The sequence below is a fragment of the Myotis daubentonii genome, chromosome 7, assembly GCF_963259705.1.
Source record: "Myotis daubentonii chromosome 7, mMyoDau2.1, whole genome shotgun sequence".
Classification (NCBI taxonomy): domain Eukaryota; kingdom Metazoa; phylum Chordata; class Mammalia; order Chiroptera; family Vespertilionidae; genus Myotis; species Myotis daubentonii.
The window spans coordinates 10,643,799-10,657,176 of record NC_081846.1 but is presented as its reverse complement, the minus strand read 5'-3'; the positions used below and the strand labels follow the sequence as shown (position 1 = coordinate 10,657,176).

At 34.6% G+C, this 13,378-nt stretch overlaps 1 protein-coding gene across 4 annotated transcripts in view; it reads right to left on the bottom strand.

Annotated features, from left to right (window-relative positions):
• Positions 1 to 5,478: 5,478 nt before the first annotated feature.
• The window catches only part of BMPR2 (bone morphogenetic protein receptor type 2), a 125,408-nt gene continuing 117,508 nt past the window's right edge, over positions 5,479 to 13,378 (bottom strand). For 3 of the 4 annotated variants that reach the window (XM_059702809.1, XM_059702806.1, XM_059702808.1), the window contains one exon: positions 5,479 to 12,835. In XM_059702809.1, coding sequence (XP_059558792.1) covers positions 12,585 to 12,835 — 251 coding nt within the window. In that variant the 3' untranslated portion in view covers positions 5,479 to 12,584. The remainder of the gene's footprint in view (positions 12,836 to 13,378) is intronic. The other variant, XM_059702807.1, reaches the window with a different exon arrangement.

Genomic DNA, 13,378 nt, shown 5'->3' with positions numbered 1-13,378 from the left:
AACACACACACACACAAAAAAAATCTCTCTCTCTCTCTCTCTCTCTCTCTCTCTCTCTCTTTCTCTCTCTCTCTCTCTCTCTCTCCCTCAATGCTATCATTTGGTCAATTTTAACCTTAAAAATGTGCCACAAATCTCACAGAATAACTTATTGAATGACCTGTAGTTAAATTACTTTCAAACACATAGAGAACTCAGAGGGACTAAGATGCCTGGTTAATAGAAATTAAAAGGTAATCTACTTTTTAAAAGAATTATAAGAGCCTTAGCTGGTTTGGCTCAGTGGATAGAGTATCAGCCTGCAGACTGAAGTGTTCTGGGTTCGATTCTGGTCAAGGGCACATGCTTGGGTTGCAGGCTTGGTCCCCAGTGTGAGGCATGCAGGAGACAGCCGATCAGTGATTCTCTCTCATCATTGATGTTTCTGTCTCTCACTCTCTCACCCTTCCCCTCTGAAATCAATAAAAACATATTTTAAAAAATAATAAAAAACTATAAGAACTATTTTGATAACAGCATATCAATCAATTAAAATTTTTACTTCAGAGAAAATAACTGATAAGACTCCTTCCCTGATGCGAAAGGCTGACAACCTAGTAAGGAAATGACGTAAACAGCAGCTATACACTCTGGAGTGGAGTGGCAAAAGGTTGGAGGAGTAAGTGGTTGCCGCATGGTAGGCATTTTGGCATTTCAGCTTGAGGAGCTTGACTCATTCATGGGTAACCTGATAAGAGCTGTGACAAGATGAGTGGCAGCAGAGTATAAATTGGCTTGGATTAGGGAGAAATGAAAACAGGAGGACTGAAAGCCAACTGTAACAGCTCATTGGCATGTAATAAGTGGGATTTTGGTGCCGTGGAGTTAAGAGGAGATAGATGTAAGAGTTTCTACTTTCAAATTTTATTGAAAAAATTTTTTTTCGTTTCTAAATAAATGTAAGAAGATGTGACTCCTAGAAGGCATCACCAATGTTATGAAAGGTAGTTTAATAAATTTATTTATTTACTTTAAAAACAAAATAAAATTTTTATTTAAAAACCCCAAGTAGTTCTGATGTTCTTAGAGAATAATTTGTTTCTTTAAATATATTCCCTTAGTAATTTATTTCCCATGGCCTCTTACATAAATTATTGATTGCTTCGATCTAGGGAAAGGTTGCTAAGCAAAGGAAATTTTCCCTTTGTAAAAATTAATAAACAAAATCATTTAAAGTGAAGCAGGGAGGCCAGAAGGGGGAGCTCTCACACCCTAGGTCATGAAAAGCCCAACGGGAGAATCTCTGTATGTAACTGCCATCTCAGTTTCTTTTTTCCGTCCATAAAAGAGCTTCCTCTCCCTTGCTTCTCCAGACTTGCATGCTCCCCCCTCCCCGTCCCCTGCCCCATCACTGTGTGTTGCAGATTGCAATACTCTGTTGTTCCTGAATAAAAGCTGGCTTTTTGTTTACAGTCAACACTTTTTATCTGTTCCATTCATCACAATTACCAAGAAAACGAACACACATTTGGGATGTTTGTTTCCTTGAATAGGAAATAGTTTCTGGACTTTTCTACCTCCCTTCTAATTAAGTAGAGAGGGAAGGAAGAACTAGGGTTGAGAAGTTAAGCTGGTTGAGAACTTGATGGGAGAGGTAAGCACTGGGCAAGAGAAGGGTAGCTCTTCTTGGAAGATCACATGTCTACATTCAACACAACCTTCTCATTATCTTCCCACCACCCACCATTTTAGGATACCTTTTTGTTCCTGTTGTTCCTTGTAAGGCAGTTTCTGATACTCATTTTTATAGGGCAGGGACAGGGCCAGCCTCAAAATGTCCTAGTAAAATTCTGTAACAAATTGGTCTAATAAGGCACTAACTCAACAAGAACAAATTGAACTTCTACGGATAACAGGTAAAAGCTGTCTGCATATATTTTTGGAACCCATGTATTTGAACACATGATGTCAAAACTGTTCTGTTTTTAAAACCTATAAAGGCAGTTTCCTCTGTTAGATGCACACTCCTTGGATTTTTAATTTCTCTGAGGGATGATCAGTGTTTTGCCAAATTAGACCTTGAAGTTAAGGTATTTACCTCTCCAGTGTTCATTCATCTTAGTGGCCCCACTGATTCTCTTTAACCCTAACCCAATCTATGTCCTTATCTCTACCACCACTGACTCAACCTTGGTTTGGCCTCTCATTATCTTTTGTCGATGCTATACAACTCCTTCTCTATATTTAACTCCGTCTTACCCATTCTTTTTTTTTTTTTTTAACACATTTTTATTGATTTCAGAGAGGAAGGGAGAGGGAGATAGAAACATCAATGATGAGAGAATCATCGATTGGCTGCCTCCTGCACACTCCACACTGTGCCCTGACTGGGAATCAAACCATCACCTCCTGGTTCATAGGTTGACTCTCAACCACAGAACCATGCTAGCTGGGCTCAACCCATTCTTTGTAGACTACCTGCTGAGTTACCTAATTTGAAACCCCCCCGTTTAATTCTTCCATTGACTTCAGGATAAATCCAAACTCTTAGCATAGCATGCAAGTCCTTCTGTGATATAGTCCCACCGGAGTCATCTTGGCTCCGCTAGGTCTTCTTCCCATATTTTCATTTAGCCTCCCAACCCCTACTCTTATCTAACATCCTCCCATCCCCTTAAAGAAGCTCCACCCTCTCAGGCCTCTAGGGCTTTGTGATGTTGCAACTTCTGTTTAGAGAGGCACTGCTCATCTCTTAACTAATTCCTTTCATATTTTAAAATAGGAATTAGGTTAGGAACCTTAACTCAGAAAGGAGAAATTGCCTCTGACTCATAAGATTGGACTAGGTTTCTTTTTTTTATTCTTTTCTTTTTGTTTAGTGTTTTCTTTCTTTTCTTCTTTTTTTTTTTTTCATTTCTTTTTTTGGACTAAGTTTCTTTGTCATGCACTTCCATACTACCCTGGGCTTCCACTCTGTCATAATACTTATAATCTGTACTATCATTTTCTCCAAATCTACTGAGAGCAATTTGAGGGAGACACTGTGTCTTTTATCTCCTACTACAGTGCTTGCTACACATTAGGTGTTCAAAAAAGGTTTTTGATGCCCCTCTGAAAAAGGAACTTATTGGTCATAATGGAAATTGCATTTTATTTGCAATATTTCTTGTGACCCCATCCAATCACTCTCCTTTCTAATCTATCATGCACACTGGTCAGGCTAAACTTCTTCAAATTGCCTCTATCAAAGTCTTCCTTCCTAAGAAACCTTTGGCTCCCTATTGTCTATGACAGCAAATCCAGACACCTGGGTCTAGCTTTCAAAAGTTTTATCTGTAAAAGTTAGCTTTCCCCTCATTCTAGGTCCTTCTCTTTATTCTGCCTCCCCCTGTTTGAGACTTCAAACTGCACAACACTGTTCAAAGCTGTAGACTATTAGGTGTCATTGTCTTTATTCTGCTCACTGACACTGCAGAGAAGTTATTCTCCATCACTGCTCAGCAAAATCATATATGCTCACTACTTAATCATCACTTGTACTTTTTCATTTCATTTTTACAGCTTCCTTGCATCATTATAGTGTCACTGGATTTTAAGAGCTTGTTTGTAACTAAAGATGTTAACCATTTCTCATGCATTGCAAATGATATACCATGTTTTTTGTTACTATTTCACTCTGGTGTTTTACTTTTTGGTTGTATCAAATATAAGGTTGTGCGTTAAATATAATCATATCTGTTTTTAAAAAATAGTTTTATCTGTTTGGATCTACTTGTTCTACTTTATTTCCAGTCCCTATTCTCCCTTATCTTTGGTCACTTCAAATATCCTGCCTTCATTTTTCCTATTGAAATCCCACCTGTCCTTTCAAGACCCTGCTCAGTAATCATTTTCTCACTGAAGTCTTCCCTGGCTCTTCAAACACATATTGAACATATAGCTTACCACTTATTTGAGCACATGCATATCATCTTGCTGGGATGTAACCATTTCCTGGATAGGCCTTCTCCCTTCCACAAGATGATTTAAGTTCTTGGGGGGAATCATATCATACTTTTTGGTATCGATACAGCAGTGAAGATTTAATTTCAAGAAAGTGAATAATTATACCAACAAAATGAAAGTTGCCCACTTATAGAACTTGGCCTTTAATTTGAAAAACACTAGCAAGTGAAGAGGAAGGTTAATCGCTAGCTTAAGTTAGTCCTTTTGCAGGGAAGGATGTAAACTTGGAAGATGGGTCAGACAGGCCTAGGTGCCAGCGAGAGTAAGGTCCCTTGTGGTCAGTCATTATTGAAACAACCAGCAGGTCACTGTTATGCGTATCTCCCAGGTTATCTATTTTCTCTGAGGACATCTAGTTACCATCTGGAATGTTACGTAGTGGGTTCTGTAGAGAATTGCAATGACACCCTGTAACATGATCTTACATTGTAAGATTTGGCATGTGAATCAAAACCAAAAAGGTACTCCAGATCTATTATCTCTAAAATACTAGATTATTTCAGGTGACAACGGAGTCTATGGGAGTAGGCCATGCTTTTCCTCAAACAAAAATTCCCTTGGCATCTAGGTAAGAGTGGTCCAGAACTCCTTTAAATCATGGTTGTCCTGTGAATTGACATAGGATTCTACTCCAGGACACTTAGTTAATATACTGAATTAATCTCGAGTCAGAAACAATGTGTAGCCTTCATAAACTCATATTCCGTTTTAATAAGGCCCCCTAAAGGTACAAAAATCTAAAAGGATTATTTAATGGTGTGAAGCACAAACAGAATGTTGGACCAATAGAGACAGTTGTTTTTGTACCTGGTCGCATTTCAGTAACCTCAAATTGCTTCATGTTCTTGGATACTACCACTGAGCCATTTTCATTTTTGAGTTTCTTGTGCCAAAACCAGAGCTTGAAAACTGTAGTTCAAAGCAAAATGGAAAATACATTAGAATCTCATCTTTACCAGTTCTGTGGCTTAAGGTAATGTATTTAACTTCTCTGAGCCTCAGTTTTTTAATTTATAAAATGGGGACAGTAATATGTATTTTGTAGGATTACTGTGAGAATTAACAACATGTATAAAATAACTAACAGTGTCTGGCATATAGTAGGTATACAACTATTACTGTAATGTTAGGTGAGTTTTTATGTATCATACTGAATGAAAAGTCATATTAGAACACTTAATATTAGTTGTAAAATACCTAAAATATCACACTAACAATCATAACTTCCGGTGACATGATAAAATCAAAAGATACAATTACTGCCCTGGCTGGTGTGGCTCAGTTGTTTGGAGTGTCCTCCCATGCACGGAAAGGTTGCTGGTTCAATCCCTGGTGGGGGTGAGTACGGTGGGGGGCACTGGTTGATGTTTCTCTTATGCATGGATCTCTCTCTTTCCCTCCCTCCCTCCTTCCTTCCCTCTCCTTTCACCTCTCTCTAAAATCAGTAAAACATATCCTCAGCTGAGGATTAAAAAAAAAAAGATACGATTACTGTTGTCATTAATATGATCTTTAATAAATGGAATAATGCACCATTTACAGCAAGCCTTTTTTAAACCTAAAGAACTGTCTTAAAATCTCCTTCTCCAATGTGTCTGTATCAATACAACCTTTTTATTTAGGTTTATATATAGCAAAGCATTTACTTACAATTATTCATAGAAAACTCTTTAGTGGCTTAATGTCAGCTTTCATAGTGGCATCCATAGATAATACAAAAGAAAAGTGATTTGCTTTATTTCATACACTGATCCATCAAACACAACTTATACAGCATAGCAAGGTCTCAGACAGCTTATACAAAAGCAAAATAACTGAACTGATTCACAAATTCATATATGATGTTCTATCTGTAATGTAAGAGCAAAACACACCAACAAAAGATACCCGTTAACAAGAAAGATGGTTCTGAGGAATTGACAATATTTTTCAGCCTTTCTTATTCCAGAAAAGCATCCTCAGAAATGAATACTCTGTAGCTTGTTTCTCCTGTCTACTCAGAAAAAAGCATAGTAGCTACACATCTCCATGTTTCAGCTACAACACCCTACATTAGTGTATTATACAATTATCCCCTTATCTTCATCTGAAAAATTACCAACAGAAAATTAAGGATGATTCCAGCTTATACAAACACTTATACAATATAATCTCCATGACAACAAGGCATACAAAACTGTTTAAATAAATAAATGTGACCAGAAAAAGAAAAGCCACAGAAGCCAAGCAATTCAATGTTAAACGAGAACTTATCTTTGAATTGCATCTTTTAGTAATTTAATTTTCTTATTAAGTTTCCTTAAAAATGCTTTCCTACCATACTTATAAGAATTGGTAATAAGGTGGAGAGCCTGAGACAAGAGACTGGTTACAAATAACTTCACTGCTAGGATTTTAAGTGTACATCATACCAATTTGGAGCTTGAACTTAACTGATTTAAAGAAAAATTCCATTTGGACCTACCTTCTCAAAATCACCCAAGCTATTACTGAAGCTATAAAGTCTTTAGTTCACTTTTAGAACACAGTTTTATACTGTTTACCTCCTGAAAAAATGTTTTATCTCAGAAGAACTATGTTACTAAGTTCTCCCATTAAAAAATAATATAAAATAAAATAATTTGTCACATCATAACCATTTGACCAAAGGACATAAGTAGTTTGAAGACGATGCTTCAACTCTAGACATAAATATGCTGCAGTATGTAGTCAACTAGTTGGACTGTTTCCATTTCTCTTCAGTAATTATAGAATTGGGCACATCTTATGATTAATGAAATCTGATATTGTCTATATGTAAATTAAGTCAAATCATAAGATGAAACATTAAATGAATTGTGTGTACAACAAACATTTTAAATATTCAACTGTATCTAATTGCTTGTTTACTACCAATTGAAGTTTTGCAATGTGCAGAGGGATGAAAGGGCCCTGAGTTTTTAAGTAATATTATGTCTATAGAGTGAGTCTAAACATGAAGATGTTTCTGAAATCTAAACCCACATTAACTTTTAAAACAAAACAAAAAACAACCTCAAGTTGTAGTTTCAAAGTTATTTGCTTTAAAATTCAATCATAAACTGGATACCCTAATGACATGATTTATTTCTAAAGATTCCTCCTCTCTTACCCAGATTTTAAAATCTGGGTTTCAAGTTAAGTTTAGAAAATGACTGTCACATGCTTCATAGTAATACTACGAACATCACAGTAATAACGGAATTGGAATTTTCAAGACATGATAGATTTATTTGGGGCATAATTTTAATACACAGCATACATTCTTAAGTATTTATTTTCAAATGTATCAGCCATGAGATAAAATCCTAAATTTTACATGCACACACACTCAATTTAACCAGTCACTTAAAAGTTAAATGAAAGTTATTGTCTAGTCTATGTTGCAAAACAATGGTAAATATTTCAAAAATGGTCTGCAAAAATGTTCATAGATAATACCTGATATTGTAGGGTTTGCTTTTGAAACTTAAGGTTGCACTTTGTGTCTTAATATTTGATACAAAGAAATATGTAAAACATACGTTTTGTGTGGCTCAATCATAAGGCTAAGCTTGCTGTAATAGAGGTTAGAATTTTTTTAATGGAAAATTATATACAATTCTGTATGCATTAGTTGTAACTTAGAATATAAAATCATAAAACTCAGCAACTGAGAAAATGTTAGATACAAAACTTGAACTCAGTGATTTTCTGACAATCTGATGGTTGGATCCATTGTCAAATGGTAACATCTTCTCAATTCTATCCTATTGAACTATTAACTAGAGTAATGAACTTGAATATAACAAAATATAATTTTAGGTGTTCTTAAATATAAATAGTTATTGAAATAGGACTGAGGATAAAATGCTAAAGAAACTAAAGCAATTTTGTCTGAAAAACTGAGACTTAGGTGTTAAATGAGATGCCTGAAGCATATTGAAGAATAACAATGTTGAAGAAGATAACCAACATTTTTTTTTTTTTAACTACTGGATAAGAAAAATGGATAAAAAATAAAAACAGGAGATAAGCAGAATATATATTTTTTTTAAAAAAACCCTTTCCTGACACAGATCACAAGTCAGATAACCAAGGGATAGAGTCAGTCAGATACAAACTAAGGTGACTGAAGGAAAGCAATGTGTTGGCGCACCAGAGGGCCCTGGGACTTCCTTCCTCGATGTAAGTTTAATCTGGGAACCTACAGAAAAACCTTCTTTTGATAGTAACATTTGCGTAACTAGCTCAAACTGTGATTTGCCAGATTTACTAAAGTATATGTAGGAGCGGGTTACGCAAGGTACTTTTGGCCAAAGTTTGCATAGTTCAGAATCTAAAAGTTAAAATGCAATTTTACCTGCTGAAGAGCAAATTGACAGTAAAAGGTAATGAATATTTAGAAACATCCTAGTCTGAAAAAGACTCCTGGGGCGTACATAGGACTGTTATGTAATTTCTAGAGTCACTAATCTAGACAATCAACTAATGTTGATTGTAACTTTAAGGAGTCAGCTTGGAAGAGAAAGTATTATATAAAGCAATCTGTGAATAGTTATGTAATAACCTGCATTTAATTGGTAATAAGTTCAACATAAATTTATAAAATGTATAGAAATGTAAGTAATCTCAAGTTCTAAAATCTAACTACCGCCAATGAAATATTTATCTCCATAAATATGAGAAAACACCAAAAAGTTTATTTAAATATTTTTCCATTTTAAGTGACTTTGAAAAGAGGTTTACAGGGAATGGAAAGTTCAGTAAAGAGCTGAAGCCTACCAGGTATTTCATTTGGCTATAGAATCTAAATTTTAAAATCTTTTAAAGAAAATACTTCCCAAATTTTGTGATAATTCCCACTGAAACACGTACTTTACGTGTTCCTACTTTTTAATTGTTTTCACATTCAGAACCAACGTACATTTTCTGGAACATGTGGATACATATAAGAAAACTATACAAATTGCTTTATTAGGACATTATCCTTGTATCCTTCCTACATCCCCCTTAACTCGTTTTCTGGATTAGTAACATTTTCCAAAGTCACTAAAAGCAGAAATTTTCAAGGTGGAGACAAAGGGTTGATAAGATTTAAAGTCTATGTTAAATCAACTTCTCCAAATCAAGTATGGAATCAATCTATGAAAAAGTGTCTGTTCCCATAAGCCATCTTCACTTTTCCCTTAAATTTTACTTTACCTTAGTTCTTCAATATAAAGATGTTAGGAGTGAAGTGATTTGAAGATTCATGATGGCAGAGGTGGGATGAATTTTGTCTTGAATTAGTAATTACTTCTCAAGCACAATCAACATAGATATGTCCACACGTCGTCTTATGGTTGCCTGACTTTTAATGTTATTAAGGTATCTGGGTTTGGCTTATATATAAGCCATAATGACTAATTTCTTACAAAATGTCAGGACATTATACATCCTGTCATAGTGTGTAGGCAATACGGTATGGATGAGAGATGTGGAGACAGGCAGACCTAAGTTAAAATCCATCTTTGCCTATTACTAGATGTGGACCTTGGGCAATTACTTAGTTTCTCCTAGCTTCAGTTTACTCATCTGTAAAGGGGATATATTAACTGTAATTCTTATATAGTTGCTATGAGGACTAAAAGAGATGGTGTATGTATATCCCAACATTCAGTCTACAACAAATGGTCAATTAGTATTATTTCACTCCTGCACCTTCCCAAAACTTTTTACTCTGATATCAGGGTTTCCCCCCAATTATACATTTTTAAAGGGGGACCACTTTTAAGAATTATAATTAAGTCATTTTTGACTAAACACAATTCAAATCAGGTTCTTTCAATGGCTTAGTTCTGACATATAATAACAATAGTTAAGGGAATTAATATTATTCTTTAATTACCTATTATAATGTTTTTAAGATTATAATACTATCCTGCAAATGAATTTAATATTTTTTCATTAACAGCCTTTTATTCAAAAGGAATCAAATGTTTTTATACATGCAAAATGTGTGATAGCAGTTAAATATTAGCTTTAAGACACCTTTAATATTAGATGAAAAAAATTGGCAAACAAGCATTTTAAGTAATTTTGTTTGCTTGTATATAATAAATAGATCCTAAAAGTAAATGAGTCTGATGTACAATTTAATTTAAAATTAATTAAAATGACCTACACTTTCTACTTTTTCAGGAGTCTATTAAACAAACTGGGGAAAGGAAATTATTTGTTTTAAACATCATGGAAAATGGGAAACTATAGGAGTTTTTTAAATTTGGTATGTTAACTTTTAAAAGTATTTTATTACTAAGTATCAAAAAATGCTGAAAAACAATCGACTTGCTTGAGCACAAAGTACAGTATAATGTAGGATAACTCTTCTTCTGTCAGGAAAAAATCAGTCAGACTTCACATGGTCACTTACCCTCCAACTGAAGAAGGACTATCGTTTATTTTTATTCAAAGATGTCCTACAAATGTTTGAAAATAATGCCCTGAAACACAATTGAAAGACATTTAAAGGCAAGGGAACGAAGTAAAATTTCCTGGGAAAGATATAAATAATTTGTTACATTATAAAAGACTAACTGGATGAAAAATATTTTATGCCGTAAGACTGAAAAATATGTTAAGGGTCTGAATCAAGATAAGGGCCATTAAAACACAAAAGCTGGAAATCCTGGGCACTAGTAAAAGAATCTTCATTCTCAGAATTCAAAACTGTGCTCAGCCATCTAGCTGAATAAATGGTAAGTGCTGTAACACCCAACTCAAGACTATCGCAGATGGCAAACAAGAAAAGGCTTATATACAAGTCAAGTGTTTTGGAAATTTGATGTAAGTCAAACTGGGAAATTTAGGTTGTTTTTAGCTAAATGATGAAGACAGAGGAATCTGAATGAGAAAATATTGTTCAGAATTTTTGTTTGTCTCTTAGCTTCTTATCTCCCAGAGAAATCACAGAACTTAATTAGATAAGTACTAAGTACTCTGAGAATCTGTAAAAAATAAGTGAGATCATCGCTGTTTGCAAATTGATAGAAAATAATTTGTGCTTATAAAAAACAGTCCCTTATTTGACATAAAGTGCTTTATTTTTAAAAATGCGGAGGTTGTTGTTTTAGAAATGATTATGTTAATGAAGAGGCAAAAGAAGCTTTAAAAACAATATGACTTGGATACATAACATGTTATCACTAAAAGGTATATTCTGAATATAATGTAAATAACAAATGCTGTTCACATATCAAAAATCATGTGAAAAATTGGCAAAAGGAGAATTTATGAAAATAGGATTAGTGAAAAAAACACACACCCAGTTTTGAAAAGAGAGAGGGAAGTCTAAGTCTGCTCAGAGATGACAGGTTTGGCAGCAACCCTTCCTTCCACCGGGATTTGGCATGCCAGTCAAACAATTTTTTCCACACAGTGTGACAGGTCACGGGGAGAGGAGAGGAATCTTTTTCAGACAGTCATCGGGCTTTGCTTGTGAAGAGGATAAAAAGACACTGTAGGTTCAAAACTAGGAATTACTTTTGAAGTTATTTTAATCAGGAAATGTAATTTTATTTGAGTCAAAGGTGGCCTACTTAGAGAATAAAGGATATAACACTATATTGTCTTAACCATCTACCTACTTAAAAATTCCATATAAGTATAGCTCTATAAGTTTTCTGATAAAAATGTGCTTCTTAAATAAATGAAAATGGAACATACCATACATATAAAAATAAAATAAAATGGAAAAAGGCTAATATTAGGACTTCTACTTTGTTCTATGCTCTCTTACGAACTTCTAAAACCAGAACCAAATACATTTGTTAAAATGCCTGGAAGGAAACATTTAGGATTTGGAAGATTAAAAGAAATAGCATTTCAAATTAGGTTTTGGTTGTTCCTTCTTTAGAGCCCTTTGAGACAATGTTTCTGCATTTTCCACAAGGAGAGAGAAAGCAAAAAATCAGGTAGTTGCTTTCTCTTCTGCAAAATTCACTGTCATAAAACAAACCTGACAAAAGTTGGGGGGAGAAAAATGTTCATATTATGGAAGAATGTGTGCTCTGTTAGGAAGAGAGCTTACAAGAAAGCTTATTTGTGGCTACAGACTATTGCACATTCAAACAAAACACAAGAGAAAAGAATGTCCAACAGATAATATGTTAGGAACAGATCAACATATAAAATAAACTAGCTTGTGCCCAGAAATAAAACATGGGTACCGGACACCACTGAAGTCAAATCTGTCTTAATTTGCTTCTGTTTTAATGACCTTTAGAAACTGTTTCAAACTGATAATCAGCAATACATTGTTTTTGCTTTTTTTTCTTAAAAAAATATTTTAAGACCACTTTTGATACACACACATATAATTCTGTGGTCATAACAGACAAATATAACTTTAGTGAGACTAAACAAAAGTGCAAAACTTAAAAAAACAAAATTAAAAAATATGGAAGCATACGCTAAATTTTCTGCATAGCTGAAATCTATTTAAAGCAAGTCCTGTTGCAGGGGTGGGGTACTGACAGGAGGATAAAGCAGTTTTTAAAAAACGTCTTCTGCAGGTTTAAATGATGCGAAAAATAATTTCACTCCATAGGCTTGAAAACATTTCACAGACAGTTCATTCCTACATCTTTAGACACCATGGTGGTGGCAGTGCCTCCGTCTGCAAGGTAAACGGTGGTGCTAGATTTGGAATGGGCTGCCCTGTCACTGCCATTGTTGTTGACCTCACAGTCCAGCTGTTCAGTGGAGATAACCCAGGTGGAGGGGCGCCACCGCTTAAGAGAATACGGAGTTTTCACACGTTTCTTGATCTTTTCACCAGATCCTGATTTGCCATCTTGTGTTGACTCACCTACTAAAAATAAAAGTACAGAAAAATGAACTATATATAAAGAAAGTACTAAAAAAGTAAAAACTTAGAGTTGCAATTCAAGAAGAGATCAAACTAATGTCTATAGGAGGTCCTAATAGACATTTCTTAAAGTTGATGACTCCAGGCAGTATTTTTCGAGGCGAACCTTAAATTATTTTTGAGGCTCTGTAAGCCTAATGTTTTTATAATTGAATTATTCTATAGAACAAGGAAGAAAATATTTAAAAACCACTAAAAGCAAAAAGAGGAGAAAATGCAAAATTCTTAGCTGCATTCTCAAATCCTTTGGTTACTGGTATCAATCCTAACTTAGCAAAATGCATTTAATCATTCTATTTAATGTTCAAAGTGCATCAAATGATAAAGGCACTGGCACATGACAGTTTACAGAAGAATGACAGAAATCCTAGAATACAAATTTTCTAGTAATTCCACATACATGACAAAACATTTTACTGACATGGAGCCCTGCCATAGGTCAAGTGGTCTACAATAGAAACCACTCAAGCACGGGCTAGATTCTAC